General features: G+C 53.1%; 1 protein-coding gene across 1 annotated transcript in view; it reads left to right on the top strand.

The window, feature by feature from the left end:
* ADCY1 (adenylate cyclase 1) overlaps positions 1 to 22,173 on the top strand; it is a gene marked incomplete at its 5' end in the record, with an annotated part of 120,431 nt that overhangs the window by 6,357 nt on the left and 91,901 nt on the right. The window contains one exon of the mRNA XM_082846256.1: positions 14,604 to 14,753. Within this exon, the coding sequence (XP_082702382.1) occupies positions 14,604 to 14,753 (150 nt within the window). The remainder of the gene's footprint in view (positions 1 to 14,603; positions 14,754 to 22,173) is intronic.

Here is a 22,173-nt window from a genome sequence, read left to right as displayed (position 1 = left end):
GCTGTGTCTGTGCTGAGGCCTTCCCAGGGCCAGGGCTTCGCTCGTCCACGTGCCAGGCTGGGCAGGGGCTGGCGGTGGGGCAGGAAGGGCCGCATGGCAGCCAGGAGGCCTGGGCCACCACCCCGCCCCTGCACCTCCAGGTGAGACCCTGTTCCTGGACTGCAGGCACCTTAGTTTGCACCGAGGGGCTGAGCCAGGCAGGCAGAAAAGACCTTCCCGCCCCTAAAGTGCTGGGTTCTGCCGTGTTTGAGGATGTGAGTCACATGTGGTCCGTCGTCTCTCTCACACGCATGTGCATGCACACATACAAACACACTCAAGTGCACACTCACACCCACACAAATGCACATACAAGCACACTCACGCTCATGCACATTCCCACTTGTACGCACGTGCTCTCACACTCACGTGTGTACATGCATGCATACATAAACACACACCCTTGCACGCTCACACAGGAACACACCCACATGCACACTCACAGGCGCGCTCACACACGTTCACGCAACACACTCTGATTATTTTTACTGTTTTCCGGATAGACGTGTCTCCCCCGAGGGAAATGGGGCCCGGGGCCCTCCAACTCCACGACCAGTGCATGAAATGACACCAGGCCCCAGGCTCTGCCCAGTGGGGGAGGTCGGGTGAGGGGGCCGTGTGTGTAGGACTGAGAGCCTTGGGGAAGAGTGACAAGGGCCGGGACCCCCACCAGCTGTGTCCCTCTGCCCTTTGTCTGCTTTGCGTCAGCCCAGGCAGGGCAGGCTGGGCTTCCTCGGGCTCACGTCCACGTGCGGGGTGTGGCATGGGGCTGACGCGGCGTCCCCACCCACTGCAGGCTGTCCCTCACTGCCGCGTCTGCGGCCCTCCGGTCTTCGTTCCCCCCTGGATCCTGCTCTGTCCCCTTCCCTCCTGGACCCTGTCTTCTTGGATTGGAGCGTGGTGGGATCTGCCTTGATACCGAGCTGTCAGGGTTCTCTGGGCGGGGCTGTGCAGAGCATGCCCGTAGCTCTGGGGGCGGGGCCTCTGCGCGCGCCTGCGCGTGTTGTGAACATGTGCGCGCGCACGAGTGCACACGTGCCTCTGTGTGCACACGTAGGTGCCCGTGTGTACACATGTGCATGCATCCTGGTGTGCAGGGGTGTGAGTGTGTTCACGTGGGTGTGCCTGTGTCAGGCTTGGTACAGGGTCTGTGGTCTGAGGGCCCACAGCCTGGGCGCAGGGACAGCAAGCAGGGCTGCTGTGTGTCTAGGTCTGCAGTCGGGGGCACTTGCCGAGGTGGGCAGTGCAGCTTGGAAGGGGGCCTGGCCAGGCAGTCGCAGCCTGTGGGGATCCTGTGGGCAGCGGGGCTGCTGCAGGCCCAGAACCAGGGTGCTTATGAGGGGTCCCAGGTGAGGGGCCCCTCGTGCAGGTAGGTGGAGGGGATGTCCAGGTGAGGGATCCGGGTGCAGGGGGACAGCATGCCCAGGAGAGTGACCCTGGGGATGGAACTCCCATCCGTGGTGTGTCAGGGTCACTGGACATGCTGGGTGCTCCCTCCTGCTGTCCACACCCTGCAGAGGGGGAAGCCCTCCCTGTGGGCACGTTCCCAGTCTGAAGGCAGCTTTCTAGTTTGATTCTGAAGTACAGAGTGACTATATCAGGGTCCAGCTTTTCCTTTGCTGGCGTAGACCCTGGCTTCCCGGGAGCACAGCTGACTCTGATGCACGGATGGGTCTTGTTGTTCATGCAGTGGCTTGTATGGGGCCCAAGGCACCATGTGCCCAGGGTGGGGGATGTCAGATGCCACACTCTGGACAAGGAGAATGACCGACCGCAGCAGGGCCTGCCCCCTCGATCCTGGGCCGTGCCTGGGACCCTGGCCCTCCGGCCGGCCCTCCTGTGTGGCCTCTTGTCCCGTGCACTGTCCCCCTAGCGCCCTTCTCAGCAGCTGCCTGATGAGCCCGTGTGAGACTGCGTTCTTCCAAGGGTGCTTCTCACATCTGCACTGGCAGTCTTGTGCTGCACGTGAGCATCTGAGGGAGGTGTCCGCTCTGGGACACTCTGCCCACTGCTGCTGGGAGAACTTGGTCGTGGGCATCGGTGGGAGGGGGAGCCTTGTGCTGGAGTGATGACCTTCTGTGAAATCGTTAGCGCATTTTTCTTAGTGCCTTTGCCTAGTTCCCTTATGGGAGAAACACTCTCTTGTTAAGAGAAGGCGTTGCCTCCTGAATCAACCGTGGCCAAAGGGATCTGAAATGTGTGCTCTTTGAACTTGTTTTGCAAGGTGGCTGCTTTCCCAAACACATGTGCCCTGCTGCGTGGATGAGAAGCTCAGTGAGCACATCTGGGGAATCATTGGTTTAGCCTAGGGATTTGGAAATATCTCTGATGCTTTATTTTATTTTTTTTAATTAAAAAAAAAATTATTTATTTTATTTTTTTATTTTTGGCTGCGTTGGGTCTTCATCACCGCGCGCAGGCTTTCTCTAGTTGCGGTGAGCGGGGGCTACTCTTCGTTGGGGTGTGCGGGCTTCTCATTGCGGTGGCTTCTCTTGTTGCAGAGCACGGGCTCTAGGCATGCGGGCTCGGTAGCTGTGGCTCGCGGGCTCTAGAGCGCAGGCTCAGTAGTTGTGGCTCGCGGGCTCTAGAGCGCAGGCTCAGTAGTTGTGGCGCACGGGCTTAGTTGCTCCGCGACATGTGAGATCTTCCCGGCCCAGGGTTCAAATCCATGTCCCCTGCATTGGCAGGCGGATTCTTAACCACTGTGCCACCAGGGAAGCCCCTGATGCTTTATCTTAAAGCAGATCCTTACCTGCAGGAATCACAAGTGGTTCCTGGGTACTCACTGTGTCCTGGGAGCACCCTGTGCAGTGGGACCCTTTTCTGAAGTCCAGTTTGTTCAAGGGTCAGAAATGGGCAGTGGGGTGAGATCTTCTTTGTGGATAGAGTCGGCGTCCAGGTGTGTAAAGGTGAACGGAGGCGCTGAAATACTGCAGGTGCTGTGGATGGGTGGGTGGGACTTGGAGGCACACGGTCCTGTGGCCCAGCTCACTCGTGCACCAGCAGGTGGGGTGAGCCGGGACCCCAACACCAGGAGGTGCCCTTGATGAAGATGCCGAGGGTTACATAGCACTGTGCCTGGGTCCCCCCGCCCCTACCTAGGTGTGGTGACCACAGCCCAGCGGGCCTCAGCCTTGGGGCTTAGAAACCCAACGGCAGGAGCTCACAAGAGCCCATCAGCATCTTTTAAAAAATAACTTGTTTTTATTTTATTTTTTTATGGAAACTTCAATCATACACAAGAGTAGAAGGACCAGCGTGGTGATTTCTTGGGTAGAAGCCCTCAGCTCCAACAGTTACCGACATTCTGCCCTTCTTTCAAAAGATGGTAGCCCTAAAATACTTCTGTTAATTGGAAAACAGAGCTAAGAAGCAATTACATTAATTTGACAACACACCTGTGAGCGATGTTGAAAAGCCAGCTATGCTTGAAAAGACGACAAGAGCGCCACCCGGCCTGCGGTGACTGAGTAGAGGTGGGAATGAATGGGTCCCCCTGTGAGCACCCTTGGAAAGGAGGTGAGAGGGACCCAGGGGTCTTAGGGCCTGGCCCACAGACCAAACGCACAGCGGCTCTGCAGGGTGGGGTGGGGGGCACGTGGGGAGTCAGGGGTTGGTGGAGCGGGGCGTGGGTGCGTTGGGCAGCAGCTCCCTCCTTGTCTTGTGACCGCACTGCCATCTGTGACTGAGGAGGACGTCCTCGAGCCGCACCCTCGAGTCCACACACCTGGCTTCTCTGCAGGACGGGCCCCGGGTCCTGTGCTGGGGACAGTCTGGGCGGCGGCAGATTGAAAATGGATCAAGTTCAGTGGAGGAGTTTGAATGCTGAGTAGGGGTGATCTTGGGGTGCCTCGGGATTGGGGGGTCAGGAGGCCGCCGAGTGAAAGGAGGGGAACCCTTGCGGGCAGAGGCATCAGTGAGCGGGAGGAGTGCTGAGGGGAGAGCGTGGGCTCCCCAGAGCTGCGTGCTGCGTGGGCCGCGGGGGCATTTGGGGTGCGACACGCTCTGTACGTGGATGGGGGAAGGGGGACAGGGGAGCGTCTGGCCTGGGAAAGTGGGCAGAGCACGGGGCTCCTCGGGTCTCAGGCCTGCCGTGGAGGCGGGACATTGTCCTGGAGACCACGGGAGTGTGAGAGCAGCGACCAGGGGATGTGGGTGCAGCAGCTGGGGGTGTGGGTGCTGTGACGGGGGGACGATCTTCTGCAGATATTTGAACTCCTTTCCAAATTGCCATGAACCTTTTAAAATTTTTGTTTTTTTCTTTGTGGCGTGTGTGTGTTATTTCCCCTTATGAAGGGTCCCTCTGAGGACACCAGGGGCACACGTTTCCCGTTTAACTGCCCAGCTTGTAAATCTGAAGTGTCTGCCCTTCCTTCCTGAGGCCCTTTGGGGATGGGGCAGGGCCCTCCGGGTGGTCCAGGTCTGACGCAGGCGCTTGTGCTTTCCCTGTTTGGCTTCTTCCGTCTTTACATACTTGGGGCTGACCAAGCGCCCTGCAGAGGAGCCTCTGCGGGAAGCCCAGCGCAGCGGAATTGCACTGGGGGACAGAGGGTCGGGGGTGTGAATGTCTGAAACTCAGCCCACACGTGCTTCAGCACCAACGGGGTGCTCGGCTCTGCCTCTCAGCTCAGCCCCCCGTTCTGAGATGGCCCCTCATGAGATGGGGGTTCGGGGGGCAAGGGTCCCAGGGGCGAGGCTGGGCCCTGTGCCTACACTGGGCGTGGTCACTGTGCTGGGGGACTCGGCCAGGTGGGATCATGCCCCACCCGCCCGGGCCCTGTGGAATTGGCGTGAGCGTGGGGTCTCCCTTAGGGAAGAGGTGCAGTGCAGACCACACTCCTGGGTCCACGTGGGGACCAGGCCATGAGAGCTGCAGCGGTCCTGGGGTCATCGTCCCCTGGGAAAGCAGCCCCAGGCCAGGTGTGGTCGTGCTGGTCACTTGTGTGCCAGCCCCGGCCCAGCCTCGGAGCCCAGAAGCCAGTGGTCGGGCCCCAGAGGAGGGACTTTCTTCTGGATTGCTGTCTCCCCACGCCAAAGAGACGTCCGTTTGGCTAGTGTCCAGTGCTGGGGGGGTCCCCCTGGAGTGGGAGCCCCTTGGACATCCCCATCTGGGAGGAGGTCCTCTGAGGGGCACCGAGACGTGGCACTAGTCTTTCCCGGGCCAAGTGGCAGTTTCCCACGTGGGCCTTAGAGGTGCCCGGGCACAGTTCCACTGCTGCCGACTGCCGTCCGTGGCAAGAAGCCGTGGGCTCCCCTGGGCTGGGCAATTCTGCCCGGACTGGCTGCTAACTCCCCTGGCCCAGGTGTTGTCTTGGGGCCTTCCCGGAGAACCTGAGGGGTGATCTGCTGCTGTTTCCTTCCTGTGCTGAGCAGTGAGTGATGTTCGTGCCCATGGGCTCGCCAGGAGTGCAGCCGGGCTGGACGGGGCCCGAGATGGGATCGCTGCTGCAGGAGTGGTGGGTGATGCCTCCCGATGCCTCCTCCCCGACTCTCCATCCCTCAGCCTGTGGTCACCTGCATCTCTGAGAAGCTCACGGTAACCCCTGGCCTGTCTCCCTTGTGGTTTCTGCACAGCAGGTGCTAAACCATGTGATCACCATCTTCAGGGCACCTCCGGCCAGGCCACGAGTTCAGAGAGCTTCATGGGAGGACTTTTTTTTTTTTTTTTTTGCTATGTCACGAGGCACGTGGGATCTTAGTTCCCCAACCAGGGGTTGAACCCGTGCCCCCTGCAGTGGAAGTGCGGAGTCTTAACCAACCACTGGACTGCCAGGGAAGTCCAAGAGACCTTCGTGGGGAAAGGAAAACTCCTGAACCCTGGGGAAACCCCGGGGGTGGCCGGTTTGGAGCAGTAGATGCATTGGGCGTGTGAGGAAGCTCCCGTCTGGCAAGGTGCGGAGGTGGGGGGGACACCTGGTCCTAATGGTTCACATCAGGGGGGCTCCAGGTGGGAGGGCCCTGGGGGTTCCCAGGGTGGGGTGACAGGTGGTTGGCAGATGCCCTCCCCCAGTCTCCCTGAAGCGTCCCTTCCCACCAGTGATCCCATTTTAAGAAATCCCTTTGATCGGATGAATGGATACAGAAGATGTGGCACATATATACAATGGAATATTACTCAGCCATAAAAAGAAATGAAATTGAGTTATTTGTAGTGAGGTGGATGGACCTAGAGGCTTTCATACAGAGTGAAGTAAGTCAGAAAGAGAAAAATAAATACCGTACGCTAACACATATATATGGAATCTAAGAAAAAAAAATGTCATGAAGAACCTAGGGGTAAGACGGGAATAAAGACGCAGACCTACTAGAGAATGGACTTGAGGACACGGGGAGGGGAAAGGGTAAGCTGGGACAAAGTGAGAGAGAGGCATGGACATATATACACTACCAAACGTAAGGTAGATAGCTAGTGGGAAGCAGCCGCATAGCACAGGGAGATCAGCTCGGGGCTTTGTGACCACCTAGAGGGGTGGGAGAAGGAGGGCGGGAGGGAGACCCAAGAGGGAGGAGATATGGGGATATATGTATACGTATAGCTGATTCACTTTGTTATGAAGCAGAAACTAACACACCATTGTAAAGCAATTATACTCCAATAAAGCTGTCAAAAAAATATAAATAAAAGAAGTCCCTTTGCTGAGTGCTGCTGGAGTGGGGGGCAGCTCCCAGCTCACTGCAGGGGTGCAGAGAATGTGTGGTTTTCCTGCGGGATGCAGGGCCCACAGGTGGTCTGAAGTGGAGTGCAGTGGAGTATGGGCTTATGCCGCTCAGGTTTCCTAGCCGCGGGGGAGGTGAGCTCTTCGGGGGAGAGGGAGAACAGCTGCTTCGCCCCGAGTGGGCTCCAGCCGAGCCCAGTGAGGGACGCAGTGGCTGGCGGTGGGTGGGGGGCAGGGGGAACATCTTTCTGCTGGGCAGACGAGCAGTCCTTGGCCTAGCCATTGTACTTGGGAGGGGTGCTAACCACACACATGGCAGGGGTGTGTGTGTGTGTGTGTGTGTGTGTGTGTGTGTGTGTGTGTGTGTGTGTGTGTGTGTGAGACCCAGGACCCTGGCAGATGAGGACAGACTGACTGGTCAGTCACCTTGACACACACACACACACACACACACACACACACACTGGCTCTTTTATGCCCCCCAGGGACTCGCCATTCCTGTTTGTAATCTAACCCCAAAGATGGCAGGAAGGAAGCTAAGATGATGAGAAAATCCCAAAAGGGAGGTTTCTGATCTTCTCAACTATAGTTTTAATTTCAAGGGCTGGAGTCCACCTTTCACATCCTCCCGTGCAGGCCTTTCCGAAGGTCCCCTCACGCGGGCTCTCATGGCTCCAGTGGCCCCGCCCCCTCCTCCAGGGCTGGCCCTTCCGGATCCCTGTGTCCAGCCAGTGCCCAGGATCTCTGCTGCCGTCGCAACAGTCTGCTCACGTTCTGCCTGTGTCGCAGCCACTCCCTGACTCCTTGGCACCTGTGATGGGGTCCTTGTCCTGAAACCCTGCTGCCCTGAGAGCGTCCTGCTGCCCCTGCCCTGCCGCCCCTTCCACACTTCCCACTAGGCACTTGTCCCCACCTGCCCTGGGCCTTGTGTGCAGGACAAGGGGCGGGTGAGGCCCCGGCCATCCCCCGACCAGCCACAAGCCCGGCAGCCCTGAAGCCCATGACTGCCACCACCCGTGCAGGGCCCCCAAGGCCCATCCACCCAAGGCCTGGATCCAGAGATGTGCCCGTGGCCTGGCGGGCCCTGGAGTTATGTGCCTGTGTTTGGGACGTCCTGGCCTTGGGGCCTCGGGGAGATTTAACCTCTCTACGCCCGTGTCTTCCCCATAAATGGCAGGCCTCAGTTCCGGGCTCAGCCACCTGCCCAGGGCCTGCTTGGGGCCTGCATGGTGCCACCTTTGCTTCAGTTTGTAGCAGTCCCTGCTCGTGTGGCCTCCTGGAGGTTTACCTTCTGCCTCCGAGTAAAGTATGCCTGCCCTCCTCCCATAGCCCCTAGAGTCCTGAACAATGGGTTCTCGGTTAAGTTACTGATCTCACAGCCTCTCATGTAAAATTCACAATGATGGGGCTTCCCTGGTGGCGCAGTGGTTGAGAGTCCGCCTGCCGATGCAGGGGACGCGGGTTCGAGTCCCGGTCCGGGAAGATCCCACATGCCGCGGAGCGGCTGGGCCCGTGAGCCATGGCCGCTGAGCCTGCGCGTCCGGAGCCTGCGCTCCGCAACGGGAGAGGCCACAACAGTGAGAGGCCCGCGTACCGCAAAGAAAAAAAAAAAAAAAATCATAATGATGCAACGTTCAGGTGCGTGTAAAGGGGTGGGGGGCAGTGAGCCCTGTTGGTTGTGCAGGAAGCGAAGCTGCCGTGGCCTTGTGCTGAGCGGCAGGGGGAGAGCTGAGGGCAGCGCAGCGGGGCCTGGGGGCCAGGGTGGAAGGTGAGGGTCTTGAAGGAGCTCTAGGGCGGTGTGCCAGGGAGGGAGCAGGGGCGTGGGATGGCGGAGTGCCGGCGGTGCTTAGAGCTCCTGGTGCTCAGGAGATGCTCACTTGACGAGGGCTCCCAGCCCTGCCAGAGAAACTAGTCAAGACCTGGGCACGTGATTCCATCTGCAGGGCGTGCGGGCTTTGGGGGCAGCGGGCGGGGGCCCTCGGCTGGAGAGCAGTTGTGTGCCTTCCTGAGTGCAGGCCGACTGCAGGGATGTAAACGCCTGTGGAGGAATTCTCCCCCCAAGTCTTTGCCCTGTGTCACAAGAGTGGCAAAATATTGGGAAGTGCTGCGAGTACCATCGATACGCCACGGTTAAGAGAAAGATGCGCTTCGTCGTGGTTTCCTGCAGTCACTGAATCAGTGATTCTGAACACACGTCTGACCGACAGAGTGGGTGCCCCGGAAGTCCCCAGCTGGGCCTCTCGGATGAGGGGACACAGACAGAAGGTCTAGCCCCCCTCCCCCCGTGCCCTCCAGGTGGTGGCCTTAACCTCCTGGCTGGGTCTGTAGCGTTGTGGTCACTGTGGACGCAGAAAAGGCCTCCATTCCACGTGCCAGCCAGGCCTGTTTGTTCTCAGTCCAGCCTCAGAGCTCCTCTCCTCCCAGCCCCGGCAAGGCTCGCCTGGCCCTCTGGGACCTGGAGTGGCCGGGACAGGAGAGCCCTGCCCGCCACAGGGGACATCTGGACAGTTCATGTTGACTGATGACCCCAGGCGCCCACCCACTGCGCGGTACCAGCTTCTCCCTGCTCTACACTGGCCTTCCCAAGGGGCCGGGGGACCCCCAGTGCCCACTGTGGGGTGGGGTTGGCTGCCTGCCCCGTGGGCAGAGGCTGACGAGCTGCCGTGGCCATGCACACCTGTCGCCAGGTGATCTCATCCTTTTCCCTGCAGTGCTTCCTCTGCTGGCCGTCTGCCCAGGTCACGGGGCCTGAAGGGCAAGGGCTTGGGAGGGGGATGCTCCTGCCAGGCCTGCCCTGCGCGCTCCAGTGCAGTTCCCTGGGCTGCGTGATCTGGTCCATGTGTGCATGTGTCTGTGGGCTGTGTCCCAGCAGCTCCCACCAGCTCAGCCTGCCCCAGAAGCCATGTCACTTTCTGACACTAGGACACGTTGATGCCTTGCCTCTTTTTTTTTTTTATATTTTTCCCAGTCTAGCTCTTATATTTAGATTTTTGATCCATTTTTAAAAATAAATTTATTTGTTTACTTGCTTTTATCTTTGCCTGTGTTGGGTCTTTGCTGCTGCATGCGGGCTTTCTCTAGCTGCGGCGAGTGGGGGCTACTCTTTGTTGCAGTGCGCAGGCTTTTCATTGCGGTGGCTTCTCGTTGCGGAGCATGGGCTCTAGGCACGCGGGCTTCAATAGTTGTGGCATGTGGGCTCAGAAGTTGTGGCTCGCGGGCTCTAGAGTGCAGGCTCAGTAGTTGTGGCACGCGGGCTTAGTTGCTCCGTGGTATGTGGGATCTTCTCGGACCAGGGCTTGAACCCATGTCCCCTGCATTGGCAGGCGGATTCGTAACCACTGCGCCACCAGGGAAGCCTGATGCCTTGCCTCTTATGTGCCTCTCTTGATCGTGGAAAAGCTGGGGTCCCTCCCCACTGCCCATCTGACGAGGCATATGAGAATTGGGACACAGTCTTATCAGGTCTCGTCCGAGACAGCCTGGAGAGAGGTTGGGCAGTGCAGGTGGCAGCACAGGTGTCTGTGTGTGAGTTCTCCCTCTGTCCCTTTCCAGCAATGTGACGGGGCCCAGCCCCCTCACCACCCCTGTGTCCTCAGTTATTCGTTCAAGGAATACCAGGCATCTGGTATGATATGAGAGGCTCTATTCCAGGCTCCCGGATCAGTCATGGACCTGACAGACTGAGGCCCCTCGAGGGGTAGACAGCATGCAGGGAAGGTGACAAGTGAGTTAATGTTCTATAACGTTTTGGAAGACGGTAACTGCTAAGAAAATAGGAGGAAAGGAAGAAGGAAAGAAATAGAACTGGTCAGTGGGAGAATACTCAAAGCCCAGGTGCGAGTGTGTGCATTTGTAGACACAGGGGTCGGGTCAGCTGTTTCGAGAAGGTGCCTTGTGAGTGGAGGCCCTGGAGGTTGGGGGTGAGCCAGGCGCTGTGTGGGAAAGGGGGTCCCACCCAGGGACACAGGGCAGAGGCCCTAAGAAAGCAGGCGAGGCCGGGGGGACACGAGGAGGACAGGATGTAGGGGCCTCTGGCCTGGGCCACGGAGGGCTTTGGGCACAGGAAGACTGCAGGTCAGGGGTTCAGGGCAGAGGACCGTGCGGGGAGCCTGCAGAGCTGGGAGGAGCACAGGGCGGGTTAGGAGGTAGCTCGGCAGCCAAGCAGCCATCGGCAGCGGGGTGTCAGCGCCCCGTCTGTTGGAGACGGAGCCGGGAGGATTTGCTGGTGGGGGCAATGGGCCCAGGCCTGAGGGGCTTCCAGGGGCCCGGGTCTGCTGAGGTGGGAGAGACTACTGGGGTGAGTGCTGGGGGTGACCAGGGGTCCTGCCAGGGTCTGTCCCATGCAAGGTTGGTCCAAGCTGAAGGTGTCGATCTGGGGTCTTTGACAACCTGCCAAGGTTGTCCCATGCTGGCTGGTCCAAGCTGAAGGTGTCGATCTGGGGTCTTTGACAACCTGCCAAGGTTGTCCCATGCTGGCTGGTCCAAGCTGAAGGTGTCGATCTGGGGTCTTTGGCACAGGGCTGGGCTCCCGAGGTGAGTGTGGATGAGACATCACGAGGGGTGGAGTTTGCGGTGGAGGGGGGTCCAGGTGTGAGGCGTGGACCAGAGGAGGCTGGGGAAGGGGCCAGGGGTGGGGAGCTGACGGTGGGCCGGGCACTGGGACCTGAGCCTGGGCTCAGGATGTGAAGGTGGCCCCGCCCAGGGCAGCTGTGAAGGGAAGGCAGGCTGGGGTGCGGCCCAGGCGGGGTGAGGTGAGGCCTTTTCAGGAGTTTTGCTGGAAAGGGGAGAAAGATGGGCAGGCCTGGGAGAGGAAGAGGAGTTAAGAGAAGGATCTCATTTTCAGGGGCAAGAAATAATCAGACGCTTGCTGTCGAGGATGATGGTTGGAAGTTGCGGGTCCCAGCTGAAGTGGGGAGGGGAGGCCCCCGCAGGCAGTGGGCAGTGGGACCGGCTGGGCTGGGCAGAGGGAGGTCCCCGGGGGAGGAGGGACAGACGAGGATTCCCTTGTGGCCGGAGGAGCACCCCAGGCACAGGGTTGTGCACGGAGCTGGCTTCGCTTCCAGAGTGTGAGGGGGCAGGGGGCTGTCCTGTTGGGCTGTGGAGTTTCAGCTAGACAAGGAAGAGAGCTCGAAGGGCAAGCCTTCCAAGGGTGGGAAAGGTGCAGGGTTGAGGTCCTGGCAGGGCCCTGGCATCCAGGGCAGCGTGGGCTGTGGGAAGGTCCTCGGGGGCCCAGATGCTGAGGCCCGGTGTGCGGGTCTGCTGGGTGTGCCGCGCCCTCTGCAGCGGGGGGCCCTGCCCTTACTCAGGGCCTGTGTGTGTAGTGCCAGCAGGGATGCCGTGGGGTTGGTGAGGACTTGGCAGTACCAGGACGCCCTGTGGTCCTGCGGCCACGTGCTCTGGGGTGTGGTACTCAGCCTCCACCCTGACACGTACCCTTCCCCGAGCTCAGAACCGTCTCAGCCTGTTGCCCCCATCCCCTCTCTTCTGGTGCCAGTGTGAACCAACGCCCTCTCTAGGTGACCTCTGGGCCAGATTCTCTCTGCCTTGTCACCCTCGTCCCTGATCGCTGATTAGGAAGCCAGTCTTGATACCTCTCTGTGCCCCATGGGGGCAGGGGCTGCGCCTCTTGTCGCTGCTGTGTGCCCGTCACCATGGCTGCTGGTCTGGGGGTGTGTGGGAATGCAGGGGGGCAGGTGTGCCGGCAGCTTCTCGTGGACGGCCTCCTCTTTCGCTCTCCTGCGGGAAGATCTCTGGGGCGCGGGGAAGCACCCTGGGTGTGTGAATGTGAATGCAGAGCACCAGGCAGGGGAGACCTGCCCGCTCCCCAGATCGCTGCTTCCGCCTCGCCCTGCCCGCCAGACTCCAGCTGTGGGGTGTGCCGTGGGGCTGTTTTCCATGTGAGCAGCTCACACGGTGTGGCAGGGCAGCTAGGTACTCAGTGACCGCGTGGCTGGGCCTTGGTGTCCCTGGGGGGGTCACCATGGCTGGAGTAAAGGGAAGGTGTGAAGAAGGTGGGTGTAGAGGAGGTGACAAGGTGGGGCTCCCGGTGACCCAGCCCGCTCCCACTCTGCTCCTGAGTTTTCCCTTGACCAAACTGCCCAGCCTCTGCTGGCCCTTCTGCCCCCAGCCCATGCCTCACGTCTCTGCCCAGACCTCAGTAGGGACCTGCACTTCCCCCTTTTTCTGCCACCGGCCACCTGAGGCCCTGCTTTCTGGAAAAGCCGCATCTGCCAGGTGTGACCTGTGGCGTCCTGCACCCTGTGCTGAGCTGACCCCGGGCGCCTGGCTCCTCAGTTGGACTCCTTATTCTCCACCTGACTGCGTACTCCGCTCGACAGTGACAGCTGGGGGCTTCACTGCAGGGGTCACGGAAGCTGTGGGGCTGACGGGCTGGAGGGCATCTCGGGAGAGGTGTCCTGTGTGTTACATGTTCTGCATGTTCAAAACCTTAAACAGAGGCTGGGAGGGGCGTGCAGAAGCCACAGGTGATTAAGGGTCTGCTGGGAGAGAAGCACATTTTGTGCAAAGACTCACTATCGTTTGAATTTTTAGAAACGTGTTCACTACTGCCTGTGGGCGTTTTAAACACGCTCAGTACGCATTTAAATATTGACTCCACCAAACTACAATTTATTGTTTCATATACGCCGGTCTTCCCGCTGCCACCAGAAAAGCGCCTTCGTCTACAGACTGGGATGAGCTGATCCCAGAATACAGCAGGTGGTCCTTTAGACGCAGAAAACGCTGCGTGGTACGGGGGCCAGTGCGGTGCACCGGGGTGCAGCCAGTGCTGGCCACTGTGCCTGTGAGAGGAGGCACAGGCGTTGAAGATGCATTTGTGTTCCAGCCCCGCACCGGGTTAAAGCATGGACGCTCCAGCTAGCGGGACGCTCAGATTGGAGGTGTTCAGGGGCACAGCGAAGATGATCAGGGTCACATGGAGATACTCGGGGTCGCATGGAGATGGTTGGGTCGCACGGAGATGCCCAGGTCACATGGAGATGCTCAGGTCACAATGAGGTGTTCTGGGTGACAGTGGGCACCATTTTTTTTTTTTTTGCGGTACGTGGGCCTCTCACTGTTGTGGCCTCTCCCGTTGCGGAGCACAGGCTCCGGACGCGCAGGCTCAGTGGCCATGGCTCACGGGCCCAGCCGCTCCGCGGCATGTGGGATCCTCCCAGACCGGGACACGAACCCGCGTCCCCTGCATCGGCAGGCAGACTCTCAACCACTGCGCTGCCAGGGAAGCCCTCTTTTTTGTTTTTAATCAACTCTCCTTCACTGCTTCTCTCCAGAGCTTTCCATGTTGCCTTTGTGGGAATAACCACTCTGTCTTCACGTTCAAAACTTCTGGGTGTAATGGTTTACTCGGGCTGTTGTAACTAAGTGCCCAGACTGGGTGGCTTAAACAACAGACATTAACTTCTCACACTTCTGGAGGCTGGTTTCTCCCAAAACCTTTCTTCTTGGTGTGTCGACGGCCATCTTCTCCCTGTGTCCTGTCTTCCCTCCGTGCGTGTCTGTGTCCTGATCTCCTCTTCTTATAAGGACACCAGTCATGCTGGATTAGGGCCCAGCCTAATGGCCTCATTTTAACTTGATTACCTCTTGAAAGACCCTGTGTCCAAATACAGGCCCACGCTGGGGGGTTAGGGGTGAGGACTTCCACGTGAATTTCGGGGGACACACCTTGCGTCCTTTCCTACTGTTCCATTACGTGACAAGCTTATAGCACAGGTGACCCCTGCACAGGGTGAGGGATGAGGCCTGGCTCGTGGCCATGTGAAACCGGCTTGGCACTGTCTGGCTGGCGTAGTCGTTTCATGGGCTGGTGGTCGGAGGACGCGTAGGAGCCTCTGCTGAGCTGGGCCCTGTGTGTAGCCCTCTGCAATGTTCTCTCCCCTCCAGCTCGGTGCCAACGCCCTGCTCTTCCTTGGCGTGAACATGTACGGAGTCTTCGTGAGGATCCTGGCTGAGCGCTCCCAGAGGAAGGCCTTCCTGCAGGCCCGGAACTGCATCGAGGACCGGCTGAGGCTGGAGGATGAGAATGAGAAGCAGGTCAGTACCCGGGGTTTCGCCCCGAGGGACATGGGGGGCCCGGGGCGGGGGGCATAGAGCCGCACAGCCTTCTCACCAAGGGCACTGGGAGTGAGGCCCAGCCTGGCCCGCCTGGGAGTCGGGTAGGGGCCTCAGGCCCCCGCTGGCCCCTCTGTCTCTGTGGACCAGCCCCCTCAGCTGGTCGGAGGAGAGGGGACAGCTGCGTGGGAGCAGAGGCAGAAGAACTGCCACCCGTGGTCATCCCTGGGCTTCGGTGTAACTGTGGGTGACATGAGGTACAGGGCTGTGGACGAGACGCCCAGGAGGCAGGCCTCAGTGGAGGCAGAGGAGAGCTGGCCTTGGTGCCGCTGGAAGGGGCTGAGCTGCTAGGAAGTGATGGTCACCCTGTGAGCCTCACACCCGCAGCTTGGCCTGAGGCTGCAGAGCACCCTGCCCGGCTCCTGCCAGGCCTGCTGGGGCAGCTGCACTGTCCCCTGTGATCTAAAGGCTTGGAGGGAGCCGGGTGGGTTCCCACTGTCCCAGCTACCGTCACCTGCATGTCGCGGGCTCACCGCTCTCGGCGGCGTTTGCTCTGCTGCTGTCCTGGGGCCACGGGGACGCTCCCAGAGCCCTGGGCGAGGCCTTTAGCTGGGAGCACCCGGACTCCTGTGCTTTCCCAAAGTGCTTGTTTTCCTGGGGTAGGGTGGATGGGGTGGGTTTATAAACGAGATGCTATTATTATTGTAAATACAAGGTGTTAAGTACAGACTGTACACTTAAAAATGCACACACACATTTCCATTTGTAGGTATTATAATGATGCCTAGTATTTACAGTAAAAGTTGGCTATCACTTAGAAATAGATGGCGCATGTATGTTTAGATCGTGTGTGGATCAGCGGGTGGCTCTGTCTGTGGGTGGTGTACGTGTGGGAGATATGTGTCTGTGAGGCTGTGTGCATTCTTGCGATGTGCATGTGGGCATGTGTGTGTTGTATGCACATGCACGCGCACATTTGCATGTGTCTGTACACGTGTGTTTGTGGATATGTGGGGCATGTGTGCAAATGTATATGTGTGTGCCCGTCTGTGTGGGTATATACATGTGTGTGGATTTGCATTCACGTGGACTGCGTGTGTGCATGCCTATATGTCTCTGTACACACCGTGTGCACATGTGTGGACTTGTGGGCGTGTGTGCGTATGTGTGTATGTGCACGTGTGGATGTGTGTGTATGAGTGTGCTGGCACACACATGCACAAGTATAAAGAGCACGTCTCCTGGGGCTGCGCGCTGAACGTTTTCCCGTGCCAGCGTCATCGGTGCTGGTGGGGAGTCTTCGGTGCTAAGAGACCCTTGAGCTTGGTGCCTTATTACGTTCATCACCTCCACGGGATCCCAGAAGTGACTCTTCAGAGTCCTCTCCCCTTAAATACATCGCCTGAAGTACTGGAAAAATCAACGTGGGGGCCATTCTTGTGTGTTTCTTAATCTTCCTTTGCTTTCTCTGTATTTTTCTGTCTTCTCCATTTCCTTTCAAATATCTTCCTTTCCCACTTTCTTCAAAAAATCACTTTCTTAAGAAAAAATATTTATTTTTACTGAAGTATAGTTGATTTACAATGTTGTGTTAGTTTCAGGTGTACAGCAAAGTGATTCACTTATACGTACATATATATCTACTTTTTTCAAATTCGTTTTCCACATAGGTTATTATAAAAAAATATTGAGTAGGGTTCCATGTGCTATACATTAGGTCCTTGTTGATTATCTGTTTTATATATAGTAGTGTGTATATGTTAATCCCAAACTCCCAGTTTATCCCTCCCCCCCTTCCCCTTTGGTAACCATAAGTTTGTTTTCTATGTCTGTGGGACTATTGCTGTTTTGTAAATAAGTTCATTTGTATTATTTTTTAAGATTCCACATATAAGTGATATGTGATATTTGTCTTTCTCTGTCTGACTGATTTACTGTGCTAATCTCTAGGTCCAGCCATGTTGCTGCAAATGACATTATTTCATTCTTTTTTATGGCTGAGTAATAGGCCACTGTATATATGTTCCACATCTTTTTTTAAAATTTCATTTCATTTATTTATTTTTTTATACAGAAGGTTCTTGTTAGTTATCGATTTTATACATATTACTGTATACATGTCAATCCCAATCTCCCAATTCATCCCACCTCCACCACCCGCTCCCCCACCACGCTTTCCCCTCTTGGTGACCATATGTTTGTTCTCTACTTCTGTGTCTCTATTTCTGCCTTGCAGACTGGTTCATCTGTACCAGTTTTCTAGATTCCACATATATGTGTTAATATCTGATATTTGTTTTTCCCTTTCTGACTTACTTCACTCTGTATGACAGTCCTTGGGTCCATCCACGTCTCTACAAATGACCCAATTTTGTTCCTTTTTATGGCTGAGTAAATTCCATTGTATATATATACCACATCTTCTTTATCCATTCATCTGTTGATGGGCATTTAGGTTGCTTCCATGACCTGGCTATTGTAAATAGTACTGCAGTGAACATTGGGGTGCATTTTGAATTATGGTTTTCTCTGGGTGTATGCCCAGTAGTGGGATCGCTGGGTCATATGGTAGGTCTATTTTTAGTTTTTTAAGGAACCTCCATACTGTTCTCCATAGTGGCTGTATCAATTTACATTCCCACCAACAGTGCAAGAGGGTTCCCTTTTCTCCACACCCTCTCCAGCATTTGTTGTTTGTAGATTTTTTGATGATGGCCATTCTAACTAGTGTGAGGTGATACCTCATTGTAGTTTTGATTTGCATTTCTCTAATAATTAGTGATGTTGAGCAGCTTTTCATATGCTTCTTGGCCACCTGTATGTCTTCTTTGGAAAAATGTCTATTTAGGGCTTCTGCCCATTTTTTGATTGGGTTGTTTGTTTTTTTAATATTGAGCTGCATGAGCTGTTCATATATTTTGGAGATTAATCCTTTGTCCTTTGATTCGTTTGCAAATATTTTCTCTCATTCTGAGGGTTATCTTTTCGTCTTGTTTATAGTTTCCTTTGCTTTGCAAAAGCTTTTAAGTTTAACTACGTCCCATTTGTTTATTTTTGTTTTTATTTCCATTACTCTAGGAGGTGGGTCAAAAAAGATCTTTCTGAGCCTGCATGTCCAGAGCCTGTGCTCCGCAATGGGAGAGGCCACAGCAGTGAGAGGCCCGTGTACCGCAAAAAAAAAAAAAAAAGAGTGTTCTTCCTATGTTTTCCTCTAAGAGTTTTATAGTGTCCGGTCTTACATTTAGGTCTTTAATACATTTGGAGTTTATTTTTATGTATGATGTTAGGGAGTGTTCTAATTTCATTGTTTTACATGTACCTGTCCAGTTTTCCCAGCACTACTTATTGAAGAGACTGTCTTTTCTCCATTGTATATCCTTGCCTCCTTTGTCATAGATTAGTTGACCATAGGTGCGTGGGTTTATCTCTGAGCTTTCTATCCTGTTCCTTTGATCTATATTTGTGTTTTTGTGCCAGTACCATATTGTCTTGATGACTGTAGCTTTGTAGTATAGTCTGAAGTTGGGGAGTCTGATTCCTCCGGCTCCATTTTTTTCCCTCAAGATTGATTTGGCTATTTGGAGTCATTTTTGTCTCTGCACAAATTTTAAGATTTTTTGTTCTAGTTCTGTAAAAATTGCCATTGGTAATTTGATAAGGATTGCATTGAATCTGTGGATTGCTTTGGGTAGTATAGTCATTTTCACCATATTGATTCTTCCAGTTGAAGAACGTGGTATATCTCTCCATCTGTTTGTGTCATCTTTGATTTCTTTCATCAGTGTCTTATAGTTTTCTGAGTACAGGTCTTTTACCTCCTTAGGTAGGTTTATTCCTAGGTATTTTGTTCTTTTTGTTGCACTGGTGAATGGGATCATTTCCTTAATTTCTCTTTCAGATTTTTCATCATTAGTGTATAGGAATGCAAGAGATTTCTGTGCATTAATTTTGTATACTGCAACTTTACCAAATTCATTGATTAGCTCCAGTAATTTTCTGGTGGCATCTTTAGGATTCTCCATGTATAGTATCATGTCACCTGCAAACAGTGACAGTTTTACTTCTTCTTTTCCAATTTGTATTTCTTTTATTTCTTTTTCTTCTCTGATTGCCGTGGCTAGCTAGGACTTCCAAAACCATGTTGAATAATAGTGGCAAGAGTGGACATCCTTGTCTTGTTCCTGATCTTAGAGGAAATGCTTTCAGTTTTTCACCAATTGAGAATGATGTTTGCTGTGGGTTTGTCATATATGGCCTTTATTTGTTGAGGTCGGTTCCCTTTATGCCCACTTTCTGGAGAGTTTTTATCATAAATGTATGTTGAATTTTGTCAAAACCTTTTCCTGCATCTATTGAGATGATCATATGGTTTTTATTCTTCAGTTTGTTAATATGGCATATCACATTGGTGGATTTGTGTATATTGAAGAATCCTTGCATCCCTGGGATAAATCCCAATTGATCATGTTGTATGATCCTTTTAATGTGTTGTTGGATTCTGTTTGCTGGTATTTTGTTGAGGATTTTTGCGTCTGTATTCATCGGTGATATTGCTGTGTAATTTTCTTTTTTTGTAGTATCTTTGTCTGGTTTTGGTATCAGAGTGATGGTGGCCTCATAGAATGAGTTTTGGAATGTTCCTTCCTCTGCAATTTTTTTCAAGGGTTTGAGAAGGGTGGGTGTTAACTCTTTTCTAAATGTTTGGTAGAATTCACCTGTGAAGCCATCTGGTCCTGGACTTCGGTTTGTTGGAAGATTTTTAACCACAGTTTCAATGTCATTACTTGTGATTGGTCTGTCCATATTTTCTATTACTTCCTGGCTCAGTCTTGGAAGGTTATACCTTTCTAAGAATTTTTCCATTTCTTCCAGGTTGTCCATTTTATTGGCATAGAGCTGCTTGTAGTCTCTTATGATGCTTTGTATTTCTGCGGTGTTCGTTGTAACTTCTTTTTCATTTCTAATTTTATTGATTTGAGTCCTCTCCCTCTTTTTCTTGACGAGTTTGGCTAAAGGTTTATCAATTTTGTTTATCTTCTCAAAGAACCAGCTTTTAGTTTTATTTATCTTTGCTATTGTTTTCTTTGTTTCTATTTCATTTATTTCTGCTCTGATCTTTATGATTTCTTTCCTTCTACTAAGTTTGGGTTTTGTTTGTTCTTCTTTCTCTGGTTCCTTTAGGTATAAGGTTAGATTGTTTATTTGAGATTTTTCTTGTTTCTTGAGGTAGGCTTGTATAGCTATAAACTTCCCTCTTAGAACTGCTTTTGCTGCATCCCATAGGTTTTGGATCGTTGTGTCTTCGTTGTCATTTGTCTCTAGGTATTTTTTGACTTCCTTTTTGATTTCTTCAGTGATCTCTTGGTTATTTAGTAACGTATTGTTTAGTCTCCATGCATTTGTGTTTTTCACCTTTTTTTCCCTTGTAATTGATTTCTAATATCATAGTGTAGTGGTCAGAAAAGATGCTTGATATGATTTCATTTTTCTTTAATTTGCCGAGGCTTGATTTGTGACCCAAAATGTGATCTATCCTGGAGAATGTTGCATGTGCACTTGAGAGGAAAGTGTAATCTGCTATTTTCAGATCAATGTCCTATAAATATCATTTAAATCTGTTTGGTCTATTGTGTCATTTAAAGCTTCTGTTTCCTTATTAATTTTCTGTCTGGATGATCTGTCCATTGGTGTAAGTGAGGTGTTAAAGTCCACCACTATTGTTGTGTTACTGCCAATTTCCTCTTTTATAGCTGTTAGCATTTGCCTTATGTATTGAGGTGCTCCTGTGTTGGGTGCATATATATTTATAATTGTTATATCCTTCTTGGATCGATCCCTTGATCATTATGTAGTGTCCTTCCTTGTCTCTTGTAACATTCTTTACTTTAAAGTCTATTTTATCTGGTATGAGTATTGCTACTCCAGCTTTCTTTTGATTTCCTTTTGCATGGAACATCTTTTTCCATCCCCTCACTTTCAGTCTGTATGTGTCCCTAGGTCTGAAGTGGGTCTCTTGTAGACAGCATATATATAGGTCTTGTTTTTGTATCCATTCAGTGAGCCTGTGTCTTTTGTTTGGAGCATTTAATCCATTCACGTTTAAGGTAATTATTGATATTTATATTTCTAATACCATTTTCTTAATTGTTCTGGGTTTGTTTTCGTAGGTCCTTTTCTTCTCTTGTGTTTCCCACTTAGAGAAGTTCCTTTAGCATTTGTTGTAGCGCTGGTTTGGTGATGCTGAATTCTCTTAGCTTTTGCTTGTCTGTAAAGCTTTTGATTTCTCTGTCAAATGTGAATGAGATCCTTGCCAGGTAGAGTCATCTTGGTTGTAGTTTCTTCCCTTTCATCACTTTAAATATATCATGCCACTCCCTCCTGGTTTGTAGAGTTTCTGCTGAGAAATCAGCTGTTAACCTTATGGGGGTTCCTTTGTATATTATTTGTCGTTTTTCCTTGTGCTTTTAATAATTTTTCTTTGTGTTTAATTTTTGTCAATTTGATTACTATATGTCTCAGCGTGTTTCTCCTTGGGTTTCTCCTCCCTGGGACTCTCTGTGCTTCCTGGACCTGGGTGGCTCTTTCCTTTCCCATGTTAGGGAAGTTTTTGACTATAATCGCTTCAGATATTTTCTTGGGTCCTTTCTCTCTCTATTCTCCTTCTGGGACGCCTATAATGAGAACATTGGTGTGTTTAATGTTGTCCCAGAGGTCTCTTAGGCTGTCTTCATTCCTTTTTATTCTTTTTTCTTTATTCTGTTCCACAGCAGTGAATTCCATCATTCTGTCTTACAGGTCACTTATCCATTCTTCTGCCTCAGTTATTCTGCTATTGATTCCTTCTAGTGTATTTTTCATTTCAGTTATTGTATTGTTCATCTCTGTTTGTTAGTTCGTTAATTCTTCTAGGTGTTTGTTAAATGTTTCTTGCATCTTCTCGATCTTTGCCTCCATTCTTTTTCTTAGGTCCTGGGTCATCTTCACTATCATTATTCTGAATTCTTTTTCTGGAAATTTGCCTATCTCCACTTCATTTAGTTGTTTTTCTGGGGTTTTATCTTGTTCCTTCACCTGGTACATAGTCCTCTGCCTTTTCATTTTATCTATATTTCTGTGAGTGTGGTTCTTGTTACACAGGCTACAGAATTGTACTTCTTCTTGCTTCTGCTGTCTGCCCTCTGGTGGATGAGGCTATCTAAGTGGCTTGTGCAAGCTTCCTGATGGGAGGGACTGGTGATGGGTAGAGCTGACTGTTGCTCTGGTGGGCAGAGCTCAGTAAAACTTTAGTCTGCTTGTCTGCTGATGGGTGGGGCTGAGTTCCCTCCTTGTTGGTGTTTGGCCTGAGGCGACCCAGAACTGGAGCCTACAGGCTCTTTGGTGGGGCTAATGGCAGACTCTGGGA

This window comes from Leucopleurus acutus, assembly GCF_964270905.1.
Source record: "Leucopleurus acutus genome assembly, chromosome: 9".
NCBI lineage: Eukaryota > Metazoa > Chordata > Mammalia > Artiodactyla > Delphinidae > Leucopleurus > Leucopleurus acutus.
Note: the sequence above shows the minus strand (reverse complement) of the source record. Positions and strands in the feature narration are given on the sequence as shown.